This window comes from Salmo salar, chromosome 05 (assembly GCF_965601325.2).
Source record: "Salmo salar chromosome 05, fSalSal1, whole genome shotgun sequence".
Lineage (NCBI taxonomy): Eukaryota > Metazoa > Chordata > Actinopteri > Salmoniformes > Salmonidae > Salmo > Salmo salar.
Genome location: NC_138295.1, coordinates 68791680 through 68811359, shown reverse-complemented (window position 1 = coordinate 68811359; position 19680 = coordinate 68791680). Strand labels below are relative to the sequence as shown.

Sequence of the window (19680 nt, the reverse complement as noted above, 5' to 3'; positions counted from 1 at the left end):
CTCACGATAAACGTTCACAAAAAATATAACGATTATTTTAAGAATTATAGATACAGAACTCCTTTGTGCAATCGAGGTGTCCGATTTTAAAATAGCTTTTCGGTGAAAGCACATTTTGCAATATTCTGAGTACATAGCCCAGCATCACAGGGCTAGCTATTTAGACACCCACCAAGTTTAGCCTTCACCAAACTCCGATTTACTATTAGAAAAGTTTGATTACCTTTGGTGTTCTTCATCAGAATGCACTCCCAGGACTGCTACTTCAATAACAAATGTTGGTTTGGTTCAAAATAATCCATAGTTATATCCAAATACCGGCGTTTTGTTCGTGCGTTCAAGACACTATCCAAGGGTGACGAAGGGTTACGCGCCCGACGCGTTTCGTGACCAAAAAAATCTAAATATTCCATTACCGTACTTCGAAGCATGTCAACCTCTGTTTAAAATCAATTTTTATGCCATTTTTCTCGTAAAAAAAGCGATAATATTCCGACCAGGAGTGGTGGTTTTCGTTCAAAGAGAAAGAAAGTAAACATGGAGTCGACTCGTGCACGCGCCTCAGTTTCATAGTACTGTGACCGGCCACTATCCAAACGCGCTAATGTTCTTCAGCCAGAGCCTGCAAAGCCACGATTCAGCTTTTTGCAGCCTTCTGAGAGCCCATGGGAGCCGTAGGAAGTGTCACGTAACAGCAGAGATCCCCTGTTTTGGATGGAGATATTCAAGAAGGCCAAGAAATGGTCAGACAGGGTACTTCCTGTACAGAATCTTCTCAGGTTTTGGCCTGTCAAATGAGTTCTGTTATACTCACAGACACCATTCAAACAGTTTTAAAAACTTTGGAGTGTTTTCTATCCAAAGCTAATAATTATATGCATATTCTAGTTTCTGGGCAGGAGTAATAATCAGATTAAATCGGGTACGTTTTTTTATCCGGCCGTGAAAATACTGCCCCCTAGCCATAACAGGTTAAAAGGTAATTTACCACCTTCACAAGTGCAGTCTAAGTGCTATGATGGGGTCTAAAACCAGACTGAAGCGTTTCGTGTACATTGTTTGTCTTCAGGAAGGCAGTGAGTTGCTGCGCAACAGCTTTTTCTAAAATTTTTGAGAGGAATGGAAGATTCGATATAGGCCGATAGTTTTTTATAATTTCTGGGTCAGGATTTGGCTTTTTCAAGAGACGCTTTATTACTGCCACTTTTAGTGAGTTTGGTACACATCCGGTGGATAGAGAGACGTTTATTATGTTCAACATAGGAGGGCCAAGCACAGAAAGCAGTTCTTTCAGTAGTTTAGTTGGAATAGGGTCCAGTATGCAGCTTGAAGGTTTAGAGGCCATGATTATTTTCATCATTGTGTCAAGAGATATAGTACTAAAACACTTTAGTGTCTCCCTTGATCCTAGGTCCTGGCAGGGTTGTGCAGACTCAGGACAACGGAGCTTTGGAGGAATACGCAGATTTAAAGAGGAGTCCGTAATTTGCTTTCTAATGATCATGATCTTTTCCTCAAAGAAGTTCATGAATTCATCACTGCTGAAGTAAGAGCCATCCTCTCCTGGGGAATGCTGCTTTTTAGTTAACTTTGCGACAGTATCAAAAAGACATTTCGGATTGTTCTTATTTTCCTCAATTAAGTTGGAAAAATAGGATGATCGAGCAGCAGTGAGGGCTCTTCGATGCTGCACGGTACTGTCTTTCCAAGCTAGTCGGAAGACTTCCAGTTTGGTGTGGCGCCATTTCCGTTCCAATTTTCTGGAAGCTTGCTTCAGAGCTCGTGTATTTTCTGTATACCAGGGAGCTAGTTTCTTATGACAAATGTTTTTAGTTTTTAGGGGTGCAACTGCATCTAGGGTATTGCGCAAGGTTAAATTGAGTTCCTCGGTTAGGTGGTTAACTGATTTTTGTCCTCTGACGTCCTTGGGTAGGCAGAGGGAGTCTGGAAGGTCATCAAGGAATCTTTGGGTTGTCTGAGAATTTATAGCACGACTTTTAATGCTTCTTGGTTGGGGTCTGAGCAGATTATTTGTTGCAATTGCGAACGTAATAAAATGGTGGTCCGATAGTCTAGGATTATGAGGAAAAACATTAAGATCCACAACATTTATTCCATGGGACAAAACTAGGTCCAGAGTATGACTGTGGCAGTGAGTAGGTCCAGAGACATGTTGGACAAAACCCACTGAGTCCATGATGGCTCCGAAAGCCTTTTGGAGTGGGTCTGTGGACTTTTCCATGTGAATATTAAAGTCACCAAAATGTTGAATATTATCTGCGATGACTACAAGGTCTGATAGGAATTCAGGGAACTCAGTGAGGAACGCTGCATATGGCCCAGGAGGCCTGTAAACAGTAGCTATAAAAAGTGATTGAGTAGGCTGCATAGATTTCATGACTAGAAGCTCAAAAGACGAAAACGTCGTTGTTGTTTTTTGGGGGGTAAATTTAAATTTGCTATCATAAATGTTAGCAACACCTCTCAGCCTTTGCGGGATGCGCGGGGGATATGGTCACTAGTGTAACCAGGGGGTGAGGCCTCATTTAACACAGTAAATTCATCAGGCTTAAGCCATGTTTCAGTCAGGCCAGTCACATCAAGATTATGATCAGTGATTAGTTTATTGACTATAACTGCCTTTGAAGTGAGGGATCTAACATTAAGTAGTCCTATTTTGAGATGTGAGGTATCACAATCTCTTTCAATAATGGCAGGAATGGAGGAGGTCTTTATACTAGTGAGATTGCTAAAGCAAACACCGCCATCTTTAATTTTGCCCAACCTAGATCGAGGCACAGACACGGTATCAATGGGGATAGCTGAGCTGACTACACTTACTGTGCTAGTGGCAGACTCCACTAAGCTGGCAGGCTGGCTAACAGCCTGCTGCCTGGCCTGCACCCTATTTCATTGTGGAGCTAGAGGAGTTAGAGCCCTGTCTATGTTCGTAGATAAGATGAGAGCACCCCTCCAGCTAGGATGGAGTCCGTCACTCCTCAACAGGCCAGGCTTGGTCCTGTTTGTGGGTGAGTCCCAGTAAGAGGGCCAATTATCTACAAATTCTATCTTTTGGGAGGGGCAGAAAACAGTTTTCAACCAGCGATTGAGTTGTGAGACTCTGCTGTAGAGCTCATCACTCCCCCTAACTGGGAGGGGGCCAGAGACAATTAATCGATGCCGACACATCTTTCTAGCTGATTTACACGCTGAAGCTATGTTGCGCTTGGTGACCTCTGACTGTTTCATCCTAACATCGTTGGTGCCGACGTGGATAACAATATCTCTATACTCTCTACACTCGCCAGTTTTAGCTTTAGCCAGCACCGTCTTTAGATTAGCCTTAACGTCGGTAGCCCTGCCCCCTGGTAAACAGTGTATGATCGCTGGATGATTAGTTTTAAGTCTAATACTGCGGGTAATGGAGTCGCCAATGACTAGGGGTTTCAATTTGTCAGAGCTAATGGTGAGAGGCTTCGGCGTCTCAGACCCTATAACGGGAGGAGCAGAGACCAGAGAAGTTTTGGCCTCCAACTCCGACTCGCTTAATGGGGAGAACCGGTTGAAAGTTTCTGTCGGCTGAATAAGCGACACCGGTTGAGCATTCCTACAGCGTTTCCCTCCAGAAGCCATGAGAAAGTTGTCCGGCTGCGGGGACCGTGCGAGTGGGTTTATACTAACGTTACTATCTGTACTTACTGGTGGCACAGACGCTGTTTCACCCTTTACTACACTGAAATTACCCTTGCCTAACGATTGCGTCTGAAGCTGGGCTTGCAGCACAGCTATCCTCGCCGTAAGGCGATCGTTCTCCTGTATATTATAAGTACAACGACTGCAATTAGAAGGCATCATGTTAATGTTACTTAGCTTTGGCTGTTTGAAGTCCTGACGAACCATGTCCAGATAAAACCTCCGGGGTGAAAAAGTTGAATGAAAAAAGTTGAGTGAGGGAAAACTAAAAATATACGGTAATGAAAAAGTAAAAACCGTGAAGTAGTCAGGTAGCAAAGTAAGATCGGCAACAAAACGCACAGCAGCACGTAAACAAGTCTGCAAGTTGTGACCGGAAACAGGAAGTCAACACATACACAGAAACTATCTAGGTCAAAATACACTGTTTACCCTCTAGAACACCATTAATCATTTCTGTGCACTTTGTCCTGTGCATTTTGAAGTGGGTAGCAGCAGTGGTCTGAGAAAGCAGCTCTACATGCTTCTACAATGTGATCACATGCCAGGATGGAACAGTGTTCAGTGATAGCTAATGCCATGGTGGCCTCAGCCTTTTTTGCAGAGTCAATTCTTTTAACCATAAATGGCAGCTTGTTTTGGGTGGAATTGTTATAAGGCTTTGCCTTTTGAGTATGTTTTTGAGTTGTCATGTGTTTTTTTACATCATTAAGTTTGGCATAGAAATCAGCCTTGCAATACAGGCAGTATGCCCGTGTATCATCTCCAATAAACGGCTTCAAACAGCCTCTGAATTCAGGGTTTGATTCCCACTCCTTTCTGTATTTTTGAGTGTACAGTTTAGACTGAGACATGATGAGCTAGCCAGCTAGATGTTTAGCTTATGTCACAGAGAGGCACACACACAGTGGACAAGGTGAGTAAGTGACTGAGGCTGTGTGAGTCAAATGCAGTGATTTCTTTTTGTGCAGTGATTTATTTTAGACTAAGAACATTTTACATTTACATCCCGCCCTGAATATAAGCCTGGACGGGATCAGCCAGGGGCGGCTTCCTGCATGCGCAATTCATTTGCAGTCTGGACGTGGAGGGGTGAACATCTCCTGCTCTGACTGCAGCTGGGAGGGACTGCTGCGCGAGGACTGGGCCGCATGTGAGTGCTTTGGGACAGGGGTGGGGCCCACGGCAGCACCCGCTGCTTGTTGAGAAGAGTAAGAACGATACGTTCTTTCACGTCAGAGTCTCCAAAAGTCTCCAATAACACCAGAAAAAGTCGCTAGATTTGTCGCTAGTCGATTTTTAAAAAATGTGTCGCTAGAGGGGTCTGAATACTCGCTAAATATAGCGACAAAGTCGCTAAGTTGGCAACACTGGTTAGTGAACCAGGCGAGGCAGTCATTAGAGAAACCAAGGTTGTTGAGTCTGCCGATAAGAATACGGTGATTGACAGAGTCGAAAGCCTTGGCCAGGTTGATGAAGGTCGATGATAATCATTGTATGGTGAAGTTGTATCCTGTTTATGAAGTTATGGGTCATTATGGTTTTAATACATTTAAAAAAAATACATTAAATACAAATACCGGTGCAAATGAGTCATTGAATTTTTGAATGATATGAACTCCACATAGCAATAAAAGAAAGCCATGTTGTAATTGCTTTCCCGTACACTAGATGGCAACCATACAGAAAGAACAAGCAAAGGATTTCCAGCAAAGAAGACGAAATCGGTGATTGTAATTGGTTGTTCAAAGCAGCAACGACGAAGTCCGCTGTCATCAATGGTATGTCACCGAGGTTCATATGAGTCGTGACTCCAACTTTAGACCGCAAAAGGTAAATTCTAGACATTTCTACATTTATTCCGATAAGCATATCGATGTCTGTTTACCTCTCGTGAAGTTGTGCCTTCCTTTGCAACGTATGCTACACTTTTTCCCAGTTGTGTTGCATGCTAACTGTCTAAGAACGTTTGCGGTTATTTTGAATGCATTGGGTAACACCTGAGAACAGGTGTTGTGAGCGAAGACTCCTTCAAAACTAACGTTACTTTGTTCCATCTGATATATTGCCGGTGTATTGTCATTTACAGTAAAACTGCACACAACCGAATGACTGCCTTTGGCCCCTAGCGTAATTTGGCATCATGCCTTTGCACGTTCACTGGTCTTACTTATCTAACGAGTTATTAGCTATCAAATCAAACTTTATTTGTCACATGCGCCGAATACAACAAGTGTAGACCTTAACGTGAAATGCTTACTTACAAGTCCTTAACCAACAGTGCAGTTCCAGAAGAGTTAAGAAAATATTTACCAAATAAACTAAAGTAAAAAACAATAAAAAGTAACACAAGATCATCTTCAAGCTAGCTGTATTTAAGCTATTGCTGTATCCAGCTACTGCTAGACATATGATCAACTGGATCAGAGTGAAAACGGTCACTGACTACAGTTATGGCCAAAAGTTTTGAGAATGACACAAATATGAATTTTCAGTCTGCTGCCTCAGTTTGTATGATGGCAATTTGCATATACTCCAGAATGTTATGAAGAGTGATCAGATGAATTGCAATTAATTACAAAGTCCCTCTTTGCCATGCAAATGAACTGAATCCCCAAAAAACATTTCCACTGCATCTCAGCCCTGCCACAAAAGGACCAGCTGACATTATGTCAGCGATTCTCTCTTTAACACAGGTGTGAATGTTGATGAGGACAAGGCTGGAGATCACTCTGTCATGCTGATTGAGTTCGAATAACAGACTGGAAGCTTCAAAAGGAGGGTGGTGCTTGGAATCATTGTTCTTCCTCTGTCAACCATGGTTACCTGGAAGGAAACACGTGCTGTCATTGCTTTGCACAAAAAGGGCTTCACAGGCAAAGATATTGCTGCCAGTAAGATTGCACCTAAATCAACCATTTATCGGATCATCAAGAACTTCAAGAAGAGTGGTTCAATTGTTGTGAAGAAGGCTTCAGGGCGCCCAAGAAAGTCCAGCAAGCGCCAGGACTGTCTCCTAAAGTTGATTCAGCTATGGGATCGGGGCACCACCAGTACAGAGCTTGCTCAGTAATGGCAGCAGAGCTTGCTCAGACTTTTGGAGGATGGCCTGGTGTCAAGAAGGGCAGCAAAGAAGCCACTTCTCTCCAGGAAAAACATCAGGGACAGAGTGATATTCTGCAAAAGGTACAGGGATTGGACTGCTGAGGACTGGGGTAAAGTCATTTTCTCTGATGAATCCCCTTTCCGATTGTTTGGGGCATCCGGAAAAAAGCTTGTCCGGAGAAGACAAGGTGAGCGCTACCATCAGTCATGTGACATGCCAACAGTAGAGCATCCTGAGACCATTCATGTGTGGGGTTGCTTCTCAGCCAAGGGAGTGGGCTCACTCACAATTTTGCCTAAGAACACAGCCATGAATAAAGAGTGGTCCCAACACATCCTCCGAGAGCAACTTCTCCCAACCATCCAGGAACAGTTTGGTGACGGACAATGCCTTTTCCAGCATGATGGAGCACCTTGCCATAACGCAAAAGTGATAACTAAGTGGCTCGGGGAACAAAACATTGATATTTTGGGTTCATGGCCAGGAAAATCCCCAAAATCCCCAGACCTTAATCCCATCCTCAAGAGGCGGGTGGACAAACAAAAACCCACAAATTCTGACAAACTCCAAGCATTGATTTATGCAAGAATGGGCTTCCATCAGTCAGGATGTGGCCCAGAAGTTAAGTGACAGCATGCCAGGGTAGATTGCAGAGGTCTTGAAAAAGAAGGGTCACATTGCAAATATTGACTCTTTGCATCAACTTCATGTAATTGTCAATAAAAGCCTTTGACACTTATGAAATGCTTGTAATTATACTTCAGTATTTTTATTTTACCTTTTACTAGGCAAGTCAGTTAAGAACATATTCTTATTTTCAATGACGGCCTAGTGTAACCGATGTGAAATGGCTAGTTAGTTAGCGGTGGTGCGCGCTAATAGCGTTTCAATCGGTGACGTCACCCGCTCTGAGACTTGAAGTAGGGTTGCCCCTTGCGTTGCAAGGGCCACAGCTTTTGTGGCGCGATGGGTAACGATGCTTCGGTGGGTGTCAGTTGTTGATGCGTGCAAGGGTCCCTGGTTCGAGCCCAGGTTGGGGCGAAGAGAGGGACGGAACCTACACTGTTACACTAGGAACAGTGGGTTAACTGCCTGTTCAGGGGCAGAACAACAGATTTGTACCTTGTCAGCTCGGGGATTTGAACTTGCAACCTTTCGGTTACTAGTCCAACGCTCTAACCACTAGGCTACCCTGCCGCCCCAGTATTCCATAGTAACATCTGACAAAAATATCTAAAGACACTGAAGCAGCAAACTTTGTGAAAATTAATATTTGTCATTCTCAAAACTTTTGGCCACGACTGTATACAAGTATTTTTTTCAAGAAAGTACATTTCTCTTGTCTCTCTGAGTCTCCAGACAGCAAGCAGATTGAAAGGGGCTGTCATTATGTCATCATCTTATCAGGGGCCACCACCCAGACCCAACCCTCCTTCTCCACTCAAGATTAGTGGGAGACATAGGCTCCAACTCTCTGAGTCAGTCATCTGTTTGATGAGTGAGAGACACCGTCATATTGTTTTAGTAATGGGCCCTTGTAGCTAACTAAACTCAACTCTGTGGTGAAGGCAGTTTCTGATTAAGTCCACCAACGGAGTTGAGCAGGGACCAGGCTTTGTGGAAGTCAGTCTCTGACTACATCGATTCACCAAAGGTCAATGCTTAAAAAAAATTAAATTATGAAACACTTACCTTGTATCTATGTTTGTCTTCTGTAGTTGCGTGCCTTTCTTTTTCCATACTTTTTAACAAAACGTTGGTCAAATACAACCACTGACCATTTCCATGTTTTCTACTGCTCTAAAACGTACATTACCCTGCCTAATCTGAGATTCAATTGGCACGCCATACCATTTTAGAGCAACAGAAATTAGGAAACGGTCGGTGGTTATATTTGACAAACGTTGTATTACAAAGTATGGATTTCAGCAAACGGGCACGCAACTACAGAGGACAAACATAGGTACAAGGTAAGTGTTAAACAATTACAATTTTTAGAAGTATTGACCTTGAGCGAATCGATGTAGTCATAGCTGAATTCCACAAACCTTTGTCACTGCATCACCCCGTGGGGAAGCTCACCTTCAAAAACACTTCATCATGGGGTCAAGTAGGCTTGGCCGGGCCTTTGACAGTTACCAGTCTGACAGTGTGCAGCTGTCCTTGTTTCCCCCCACTTTAACCAAAGCCAAGCTTGGTCCCTTCACTGAAGTTTCTACTAACATTACTTGGCTTGCTCAGTTGCTCTTAATGCCATTTACACATTGATGCTTGAGGGATTTGTGTGGTACAGAATAGACATTACAGCCCTGTTCTGTCCTATTTGCACAGAGCTGGGCATCCTAGGGCTGAATGCAGAAGACAGTGGCTGTCCTGGGAGGGGGGATCGGGGGCCTGTCAGCCTGCTTCCACCTCAGCAAGAGCCCCCAGGTCTCCAAGGTAAATAGTTGTGGTAATGATATCGCCACATATTCTGCAGGTAGACTACATCTCTACTGTAAGGCCAAATGTACTGTAATTAAGCTGTTATTACACTATTGAGATTCCCACTAGGCCCTGCACGGGTACAACATTAGATGAATATCTCTCCCTGTCTCTGTGTAGTTAGTGCTGCTGGAGGGGGATGGACGGTTCGGAGGCTGGCTAAGTTCAACTCGTAGGGAGGATGGAGCTGTGTTTGAACATGGACCCAGAGGGATACGACCTGCAGGAGCCGTGGGACGAAACACACTCAACATGGTAGGCACTGTAAAGTGTGTGTGTGTGTGTGTGTGAGTGATTGAGAGTAGGTAAAAATCGAAGTCTGTTTTCTACAGGTGGAAGAGTTGGGGCTGGAGAGCGAGGTCCTCCCAGTCACCTATGATCACGTGGCCTCTAAGAACCGTTACCTCTACGTGGGAGGCCAGCTACACAAGATGCCTTCTGGCTTAGGGTAAGGATGAGTGATAAAATAGTACCACGTTAGACACAAACAGCTATGTTCATGCATTCACAATATGGTGAAATGAATCAACTGTAGGCAGTCTGTCTATCCAAGTCACCCTCTGTCTCTCTCCCTCCATCCAGTGGAGTAGTGCGTACAGTCCCTCCATTCTCTCGTCCTCTGGTCCAGAGCGTACTGAAGGAGATACTGACCAGCAGAGGAAAGGAGGAGGATGAGTCTGTTCATTCCTTCGTGTCGAGAAGGCTGGGCACTGAGGTGAGATGGCATTAAAAACAGACCCTAAATGATGTCCACACAACTTCCACATCAGTTCAGAGTAACACTATGCTCCTCTTCTCTCTCTGCAGCTTGCAGACATTGCCATCGACAGCCTGTGCAGGGGAGTGTTTGCAGGGGACTGCAGGAAGCTGAGTGTGCGCTCTTGTCTCCCGCCACTCTACAACGCAGAGAAGGCCAGAGGTTCCATCATCCTGGGAATGTTGCTGGGCTCAGGTGAGAGAGAGTCCGCCACCACACCGAAGCGACATAGGACATCTGAGTCTTAAATGCCCCCATACGTCATATTGCTGACCTGTCTAATTGAGTAGATGAATAACAAGTGTGACTGTCCCCCCCAGGCCCTGGACCAGACGTACCCCCCTCTACCCTGACCAAGAGGTCCGCTCAGGAGAACTGGGCCCAGTGGTCACTGAAGAGGGGCTTACAGAACCTTCCAGAAGCCCTGGAGGAGAGGATGAGGAATGGGGGACGTGTAGAGGTGCACAGAGACACCCCTGTGATGGGGCTAAGTACTAATGGCACCGGCTGGGAGGTGAGACTGCTGGAGACCTGGGGGTTGAGACACATGTATGTGTACTGCCATTGCACTGGACTTGTGGTGGTATATGTATTTTTAGGTTGTTTATTAAATCCAGTAAATGAATCAACTGATGTCTGTGCAATTTATTTTTTAAACACAGATTCAACTGGAGGACGGCACCATCAAAGCTGATCATATCATTGCTGCTCTACCGGCAAAAGGTAAATTAACTTTTACTAAACTTGATCACTGAGCCTAAATCTTTTAACTTCAAACAGTGATTCTTAAATGCAGTCCCTGTCGTTCTGCCTGTGGACCTGGACCTGTGTGGTGTTGGTCTTCAGTTGTGTGTGTTGTTTTAGCTCTGGCCTCAGCACTGCCCTCTGCTGCACAGCCCCTGTCACAGCAGCTACGTGAGATCGCCACAGTAACCGTTGCCGTGGTAAACCTTGAGTACGAGGGTTCCGTCCTGCCTGTCACGGTGAGAACACTCAATGAGAATGAAGCAATTTGTTTTGGAAGATTCTCTGTTATTTTCTATGGATATGCGTGTGTTTCAGAATGTGTGTGTATCTAATGTGAGTGTTGTCTTGTGTGGCCTCAGGGCTTTGGCCACCTGGTGCCATCCTCAGAAGACAGAGGTCTCCTAGGGGTGGTCTATGACTCTGTGCCCTTCCCCCAGCACAACCGCACTGGAGGACCCACCACCAGACTAACAGTATAATATATAACAGTATAATATATATATATGTACTATATTCTCTCTCTCATACACAAACAATTACATAATGTGTGCGTTATAGGCCGTGCAAGAATGCTTTCCTATGTTAATAATGCACAGCATGGCAGGGACCAACCTTCCATGTATTAACTACAGTGGAACCCATCAAGATATACAGTGTTACGCTCAGCGTAAATTATTCATGCTTTAGACGACAGGGTGACAGATCTCCTAGTCACTTACAAACACAGTCCAGCCTCAGTCAGGCTTATGGGGTCATGTCACAAGGAGGTGGTGGTGGGGGTTTTCTGTTTGGAATACCCTGGTGTGAAAGACATATAACTAACTGCAAATAGCCTCTGGTGCCATGTGACTTGACTTCTAACAACAAATGTCACTCCATTATTGATGTTCCTCCTCGCCTTCTTAAGACATTATTTGTTTACTGGGCAGATGCCTGTTTCTCTAGACATGTATGCAAACAGACAAGCTGCTGGCCAAGGCAAATACGGTGCAGCCATCCATGGGACTACATCTCAGTAGCCCTGAACTAGGCTGTTGTGGAATGTAAACTCAGCAAAAAAAGAAACGTCCTCTCACTGTCAACTGCGTTTTATTTTCTGCAAACTTAACATGTGTAAATATTTGTATGAACATAACAAGATTCAACAACTGAGACATAAACTGAACAAGTTCCACAGACATGTGACTAACAGAAATGGAATAATGTGTCCCTGAACAAAGGGGGGGTCAAAAGTAACAGTCAGTATCTGGTGTGGCCACCAGCTGCATTAACCTCTCTGGGCTAGGTGGGACGTGACCGCCCCACTCTATTCAACAGCCAGTGGAACAGCGTGACGCGAAATACAAAAACCTCAAAAATGTAATAATTTCAATTTTTCAAACATACGACTATTTTACACCATTTTAAAGATAAGACTCTCATTAATCTAACCACATTGTCCAATTTCAAAAAGGCTTTACAGCGAAAGCAAAACATTAGATTATGTTAGGAGAGTACATAGACCAAAATAATCACACAGCCATTTTCCAAGCAAGCATATATGTCACAAAAAAACAAAACACAGCTAAATGAAGCACTAACCTTTGATCATCAGATGACACTCCTAGGACATTATGTTATACAATACATGTATGTTTTGTTCAATCAAGTTCATATTTATATCCAAAAACAGCTTTTTACATTGGCGTGTGATGTTCAGAACGTGTATTCCCACCTAAAACTTCTGGTGAATTTACAAAATTACTCATCATCAACGTTGACAAAATACATAGCAATTATTTTAAGAATTATAGATACAGAACTCCTTTATGCAATCGCTATGTCAGATTTTAAAATAGCTTTTCGGCGAAAGCACATTTTTCAATATTCTGAGTACATAGCTCAGCCATCACGGCTAGCTATTTTGACACCCGCCAAGTTCGGGGCAAACTAAACTCAGAATTAGTATTAGAAATATTGTATTACCTTTGCTGATCTTCGTCAGAATGCACTCCCAGGACTGCTACTTCCACAAGAAATGTTGCTTTTGTTCCAAATAATCCATAGTTATGTCTAAATACCTCCGTTTTGTTTGCGTTCAGGTCACTATCCAAAGGGTAACGCACGAGCGCATTTTGAGACAAAAAAAGTCAATGTTCCATTACTGTACTTAGAAGCATGTCAAACGCTGTTTAAAATCAATTTTTATGGTATTTTTCTCGTAAAATAGCGATAATATTCCAACCGGACAATAGTGTATTCATTCAAAGAGGAAAAGAAAAAACAGCGTGAACGCGCATATCCAATCTCTTTGCCCCCAGGCAGACCACTGAGAAACTGAGCTACTATACTCTGCCCAGAGACAGGAGACGGCTCAATCCGCTTTCTGAAGGCTTTAGACAGCCAATGGAAGCCTTAGAAAGTGCAACGTAACCCCACAGATACTGTAGTTTCGATAGAGAATCAAAAGAAGAACTACAAATTCTCAGACAGGCCACTTCCTGCTTGGAATTTTCTCAGGTTTTTGCCTGCCATATGAGTTCTGTTATACACAGACACCATTCAAACAGTTTTAGAAACTTCAGTGTTTTCTATCCAAATCTACTAATAATATGCATATTCTCGTTTCTGGGCAAGAGTAGTAACCAGTTTAAATCGGGTACGTTTTTTATCCGGCCGTGAAAATACTGCCCCCTAGCCCAGACAGGTTAAGTACTGCAATTCATCTCCTCCTCATGGACTGCACCAGATTTGCCAGTTCTTGCTGTGAGATGTTACCCCACTCTTCCACCAAGGCACCTGCAAGTTCCCGGACATTTCTGGGGGGGAATGGCCCTAGCCCTCACCCTCCAATCCAACAGGTCCCAGATGTGCTCAATGGGATTGAGATCCGGGCTCTTCGCTGGCCATTACAGAACACTGACATTCCTGTCTTGCACGAAATCATGCACAGAACGAGCAGTATGGCTGGTAGCATTGTCATGCTGGAGGGTCATGTCAGGATGAGCCTGCAGGAAGGGTACCACATGAGGGAGGAGGATGTCTTCCCTGTAACGCACAGCGTTGAGATTGCTTGCAATGACAACAAGCTCAGTCCGATGATGCTGTGACACACCGCCCCAGACCTTGACGGACCATCAACGTCCAAATCGATCCAGCTCCAGAGTACAGGCCTCAGTGTAACACTCATTCCTTCGACGATAAACACGAATCCAACCATCACCCCTGGTGAGACAACTGCGGCTCGTCAGTGAAGAGCACTTTTTGCCAGTCCTGTCTGGTCCAGCGACGGTGGGTTTGTGCCCGTAGGCGACGTTGTTGCCGGTGATGTCTGGTGAGGACCTGCCTTACAACAGGCCTACAAACCCTCAGTCCAGCCTCTCTCCGCCTATTGCGGACAGTCTGAGCACTGATGGAGGGATTGTGCGTTCCTGGTGTAACTCGAGCAGTTGTTGTTGTCATCCTGTACCTGTCCCGCAGGTGTGATGTTCGGATGTACCGATCCTATGCAGGTGTTGTTACACGTGGTCTGCCACTGCGAGGACAATCAGCTGTCCGCCCTGTCTCCCTGTAGCGCTGTCTTAGGCGTCTCACAGTAAAGACATTGCAATTTATTGCCCTGGCCACATCTGCAGTCCTCATGCCTCCTTGCAGCATGCCTAAGGCACGCTCACACAGATGAGCAGGGACCCTGGGCATCTTTCTTTTGGTGTTTTTCAGAGTCAGTAGAAAGGCCTCTTTAGTGTCCTAGGTTTTCATAACTGTGACCTTAATTGCCTACCGTCTGTAAGCTGTTAGTGTCTTAACGACCGTTCCACAGGTGCATGTTCATTAATTGTTCATGGTTCATTGAACAAGCATGGGAAACTGTGTTTAAAAACCCTTTACAATGAAGATCTGTGAAGTTATTTGGATTTTTACAAATTATCTTTGAAAGACAGGGTCCTGAAAAAGGGGTGTTTCTTTTTTTGCTGAGTTTAGTTCCATTTCTTCAGCAACGGTCTTATAGGTCCTTTAGGACAAAGGATGTTTGATGATTCAATTTGTTATTAAACTGGCTGGCTGGCAGAAAGACAGTTCTCTAAATCAGGGTTTCCTAAACTCAGTCCTGGGGCCTCCCCTGGGTGTACGCTTTGGTTTTTGCCGTAGCACTACACAGCTGATTTAAAAAAATACAAAATAAAAATAAAATAAAACTCATCAAGCTTTGATTATTTGAATCCGCTGTGTAGTGCTAGGGCAACAACCAAAATGTAGGACAGAGTTTGGGAAACCCTGTTCTAAATGGTTGGGGTCATGGCCTTACTGTGTACCGTCTGTGTTCCCTAGGTGATGATGGGTGGGGCCTGGTTCCAGGAAGTGTTTGGGAATCCAGAGGAAGTGACCGAGCAGCTCCTCCTGGATAGGGCCACCCAGGCGGTGACATCACACCTGGGCGTTACCACACCACCTATCTGGAGCATCGTTGCACTACTCAAGGTAAGACGTGTGAGCGAGCTGTTTCACATGTCTTCATTTGTTTTTCAAGAGACTTGAATCAAAAGCCTCTTGTTCAATTTCATTAATTAACCACTGTGTCACCAGAGGTCCTCATTGGGCCCTGTATTCAGTTAGTATTCGAACCAACCAATGATGTATTCAGTTGAGCTCCACTATGTCATAACTTATCCATGTCCCAGGGGAGCAAGACTGGAGCAAACAGATCAACAAGCCTGTTGATGATCACTGTCTCACCAGATGGATGGCTCCTCTGTTTCTGTATTGGTCTTTCTCCCCCATTCCCTCTATGGAACTGGGATGTTAGATCCTCTTCCCCTACTCCTACACACACATCTTCACAGACACACACTACCCCAAGTCAGCTACATCAGTATTCATAGTGCTGCATCTCCCGGTTTCTAGCTCAAATCCTGATGTTTCCCTTGCACCGTCATTCCCCCTGTTGTATGCTCAGATGCTCTTGTCATTTATTTCATCAGCAACAACAAATCCTTTTCCATTTGTGTTATCTCTCTGCGCTCCCATGTCAACCAACAACCAGGCAGCAGAGATAGCAGGAAGTTTTGAGCAAGACAAATAGTTCAATTTGAACGGTATGGTCTGTATAGATAGACGACACGATAATCACTTCCGAACTGACACTGTAGGGGAACAAATGTCCTATTTTTTTAATTTGTTGACAGGATGGATTCATCATTCAGTGCTATCTTCCATAAATTTGATCTGAGTGCCTGCTTTCCTGTCTAGTCACTCTTAGTTTTAACGTCCTCCACCATTTGTAGGCTGGTTCCAGGTCTGTATGTGCTTAGCCAACTCCTTGGCATTATGATGATAGTTAAGCGATGGCTTTAGCTCATACAGGTCTGGGATCAGGACAGCTAATATAATTGTTGTCTTAATATGTAATTTATCTCCTCTAGGACTGCATTCCTCAATATTACCTTGCACACTGGAAACGACTTGGTAAGACGGGAACAGTCTTCATTTAATAGATTTGACTTTTTCTATTGTGCTGGGTATCTCTGATTGTGCGTTCTGTCTTATCTCTGTGCCCTGTACTGAAAAAAATGTATAATTTTTATAATATACCTATCTACTGTGTATCTGTTCATTTGGGCTTGGTTTTTCTATCAACAGAAAATATGAGACAATACATCAGAGACCACACTCTACCCCTTAGTCTGGCTGGGTCCTCTTATGATGGCGTCTCAGTCAATGATGTCATCTTCAGTGGACGGACGGCAGCAGAGGGCCTTGTGGGAAAAGTCTAACCAGACGTTCAGGTTCCCAACCATGGATATAAGCTTATATTGTGAAAGAGATCTTGTTTTTTTTCCTCATCGCATTGCGTTCTACATTTAGTTTTGCTTTTACACAACTGTATCACAACCGGCCATGATTGGGAGTCCAATAGGGCGGTGCACAATTGGCCCAGCGTCGTCCGGGTTTGGCCGGTGTAGGCCGGCATTGTAAATAAGAATTTGTTCTTAACTGACTTGCCTGGTTAAATAAAAAATACTAATAAAATGTACATACAACTTACTAGTCACCCTCTGCATTTAAGCCCTCTGCAAAGGGATGTCATTTTTTGCTCAATATTCCTGATTTATAAGCAGCATATTTATTAAGTTTTCCATTTCTGTCTCATTTGGACAAAGTACAGATAGAGGTTCAATGTCTGCGACATCACCACTAGCCTGGAAACCACGGGTAACCCACAGAACAGTTCTCATTATAATAAAATATTGTTTTTGAAATCAAGGGCTGGATGAAAGTGACATGTAGTCACTACGTAAAATGGAACCACAATCTGAACTGTTTTAGGATGATTTGTCCCCGTAACCTTACTTCAAGGATTTAATTTTCCATGCAGTAGTTCAAAATGTAGAGTAACATATTAAATTCAGGATGAGATTTCATATTTTAGTTATTGTGCCTTTTTGCTAACAGAAATCACCACCCCTTCATGAATGTACAGGCATATTTCATGTGGGAGACATGTTAAAGATGTGATAATCAGTGGTGTGTATATCCCTACTCCAACTGTCCTTTCCAGCCATCCATTTTTTACCCTATCCTCTCTGTGAATATAGCAGACAAAAATCTATAATTATTATTATTATGGTAAAGTATGTGCGCTGATGTTTCATCACCGTGGTAACAGAACCACACAGACTGATGTGATGATCTCGATATGGTGATCTATCATGTATTTGGAATCTAATTACGATAATGGAAACTTTCATTTAGAGTCTACGTACAGTGGCAAGGGGATGGCTTGATAATGTATTTTTATACACGTTTATTAAATTAAACTTTATTATTTGGAGACTGTTGCAGAGCAATAAATATGATGCTTTATCATCTTGTTGTCTGTCATGGACTGTCTCAGTGAAGGACAAACTGTCTGTAAAAAAAAAAAAAAATAAATAAGTTTAAAGATATTTTTCAACTGACAGTATTTAGGCCACTACACAATGCCCATAGCCAGGGTCCGAGAGAAGATCCTGCAGAGTAACAGCTTTACAACAGTGAGCTGATGACATATTTAGGCCACAAGTCACTTCCCTCTGATCTGCTTCACAGAATGAAATAAAACAACTTGAGGCCTTGAAGGTCAGTCGCATGAACGAGAGAGCAAGCGGGAGAGAGAGCGCTTTTCTCTCTGCTGCCTCTCCTTAGAGATCTTGCAGATAGTTTAGACGCCAAATTTAGGGCGAGTTGGTTTGGGGTCGAATTCAGGCATAACAGCGGCCTCTCACAGAAGTCCTCCACCTGCGAATCCAAGACCATTATTTTTGTCCAGTTGTGGGTGTGGTAGCGAAACAACCTTTATTTGCATGCAATTAACATGTATTAATATTCATTACCATTACTCTCGAAAGTGGAATAACTGCTCTGGTGCACTGCATGAAAAAGAGGTGTGCTTCACCAGCACCCCACCAAAAGAGCGGCAGAGGCTGCAGAACTATCGTCAAAAGTCAGACGAGGCGCACTTAATGGTTTCAGACGGCACGCATGCTTGCAGCGTCGGTTTTCTTTAATATAGAAAAAGCATTTGACAAGATGTGGCACAATGGGTTGTGCTACCGGCTTGCAGACTCCAATCTCAAACTACCACTCTCCATCAGAAACATCATCACTAGCTTTCTCCACAACCGTACAATTAAAGTGAAGGTCTCCGCAGCAATATCCTCACCTTTTACCCCTGAATCAGGTGTCCCACAGGGGGCAGTTCTACGCCCACTACTTTTTCTACTCTACATAGATATTTATTACCCTCCACCCACCATAGGCCAAGTCTCACAGTTTGCCGATGACCTCTGCTACTGGTCCAGCTCCAAATGTCCTCAACTTGCTGCAAAAAAACTCCAGAAGTCTATTGAAATGGAGACATGGTCTAACATGTGGTGAGTAAAATTCAACCCACAAAAGACCCAATGTGTCCTCTTCACAAGAAGCACCAGCAAAAAAAACAGGAAACCAATAGATCTCCAACTCTACGGTGAAACAATAAAAGTAGAAAAATAAGCAAAATTCCTTGGAGTCACCTTCCAGAAGAACATGCACTGGACAACCCATATAGCGAACATAGAGCGAAAAAGACTAGACCACCTAAAAATGCTGTGCGGAAGAAAATATGGAGCCTCACCTCAGACAGTGCTGAAAGTCTACATCAGCTACATCCGATCTCTCTTTGAATACGCCCTACCAGCCTGGATAACAGCTTCACCACAGCAGATGAATCGGCTACAGATAATCCAAAACATAGCAATAAAAATGGCATTCAGACTACCAAAATACATCAGCAACCACCACGTTAACAGAATATCTGGACTCACGTCAATCAACAATAGACAGTCAATCATTGGCCAGAAGTTCATCAACAGAGCCACTCACAACCCATCACTGAAGGAAGCTGTGGGACAGGCCAAATGGACCACAGATACACCCATGTCCATAATGCTGAAACTGACCTAAAAAATATATATATATTTAAAAAATATATATATATTTTTTATACAAAAATACAAAACAATTGTGTGTGTAGATATGTGAATACACTCCTTAGCGCAACCACCCTCTCACCCGCACAGTTGTGAGCTATAATTTTAATAAAGCTGATTTTTAAACACAACAAACTCATGTCGGGAAAATAAAAAAGGTGAAACTAATCTAAGCCTGTTCTGATAAAAACCTTGGGGCATTTAGCCTCGGGGGATGCCTTGCTTGACCACACCCTCCTTCCTTGCTCCTGGCCTGCCCTGCCTCTTCCACCAATCCATTTGTCTACTGAGATGGCATGCAGCATTCTAAACAATGGCGGCCGACCGTCGGGAGCACCGGGACATTTCCCGGTGGCCTGGGGGTCGTTTTGGCCTGCCGTGAATAGTCAACTTGACCAGCGATAATA

The 19680-nt window shown here is 43.8% G+C and overlaps 1 protein-coding gene across 1 annotated transcript; it reads left to right on the top strand.

Annotated features, from left to right (window-relative positions):
• The first annotated feature begins 9151 nt into the window (after positions 1–9151).
• Positions 9152–17630, top strand: LOC106605668 (protoporphyrinogen oxidase). Its single transcript, XM_014201550.3, has 12 exons — positions 9152–9238; positions 9404–9538; positions 9616–9731; positions 9866–9998; positions 10091–10235; positions 10361–10554; positions 10703–10763; positions 10905–11023; positions 11147–11260; positions 15096–15245; positions 16187–16229; positions 16404–17630. Exons 1-12 carry the CDS (start codon positions 9152–9154, stop codon positions 16535–16537), a joined length of 1431 nt encoding a protein of 476 aa, XP_014057025.2. The 3' UTR covers positions 16538–17630.
• The last annotated feature ends 2050 nt before the right edge of the window (positions 17631–19680 follow it).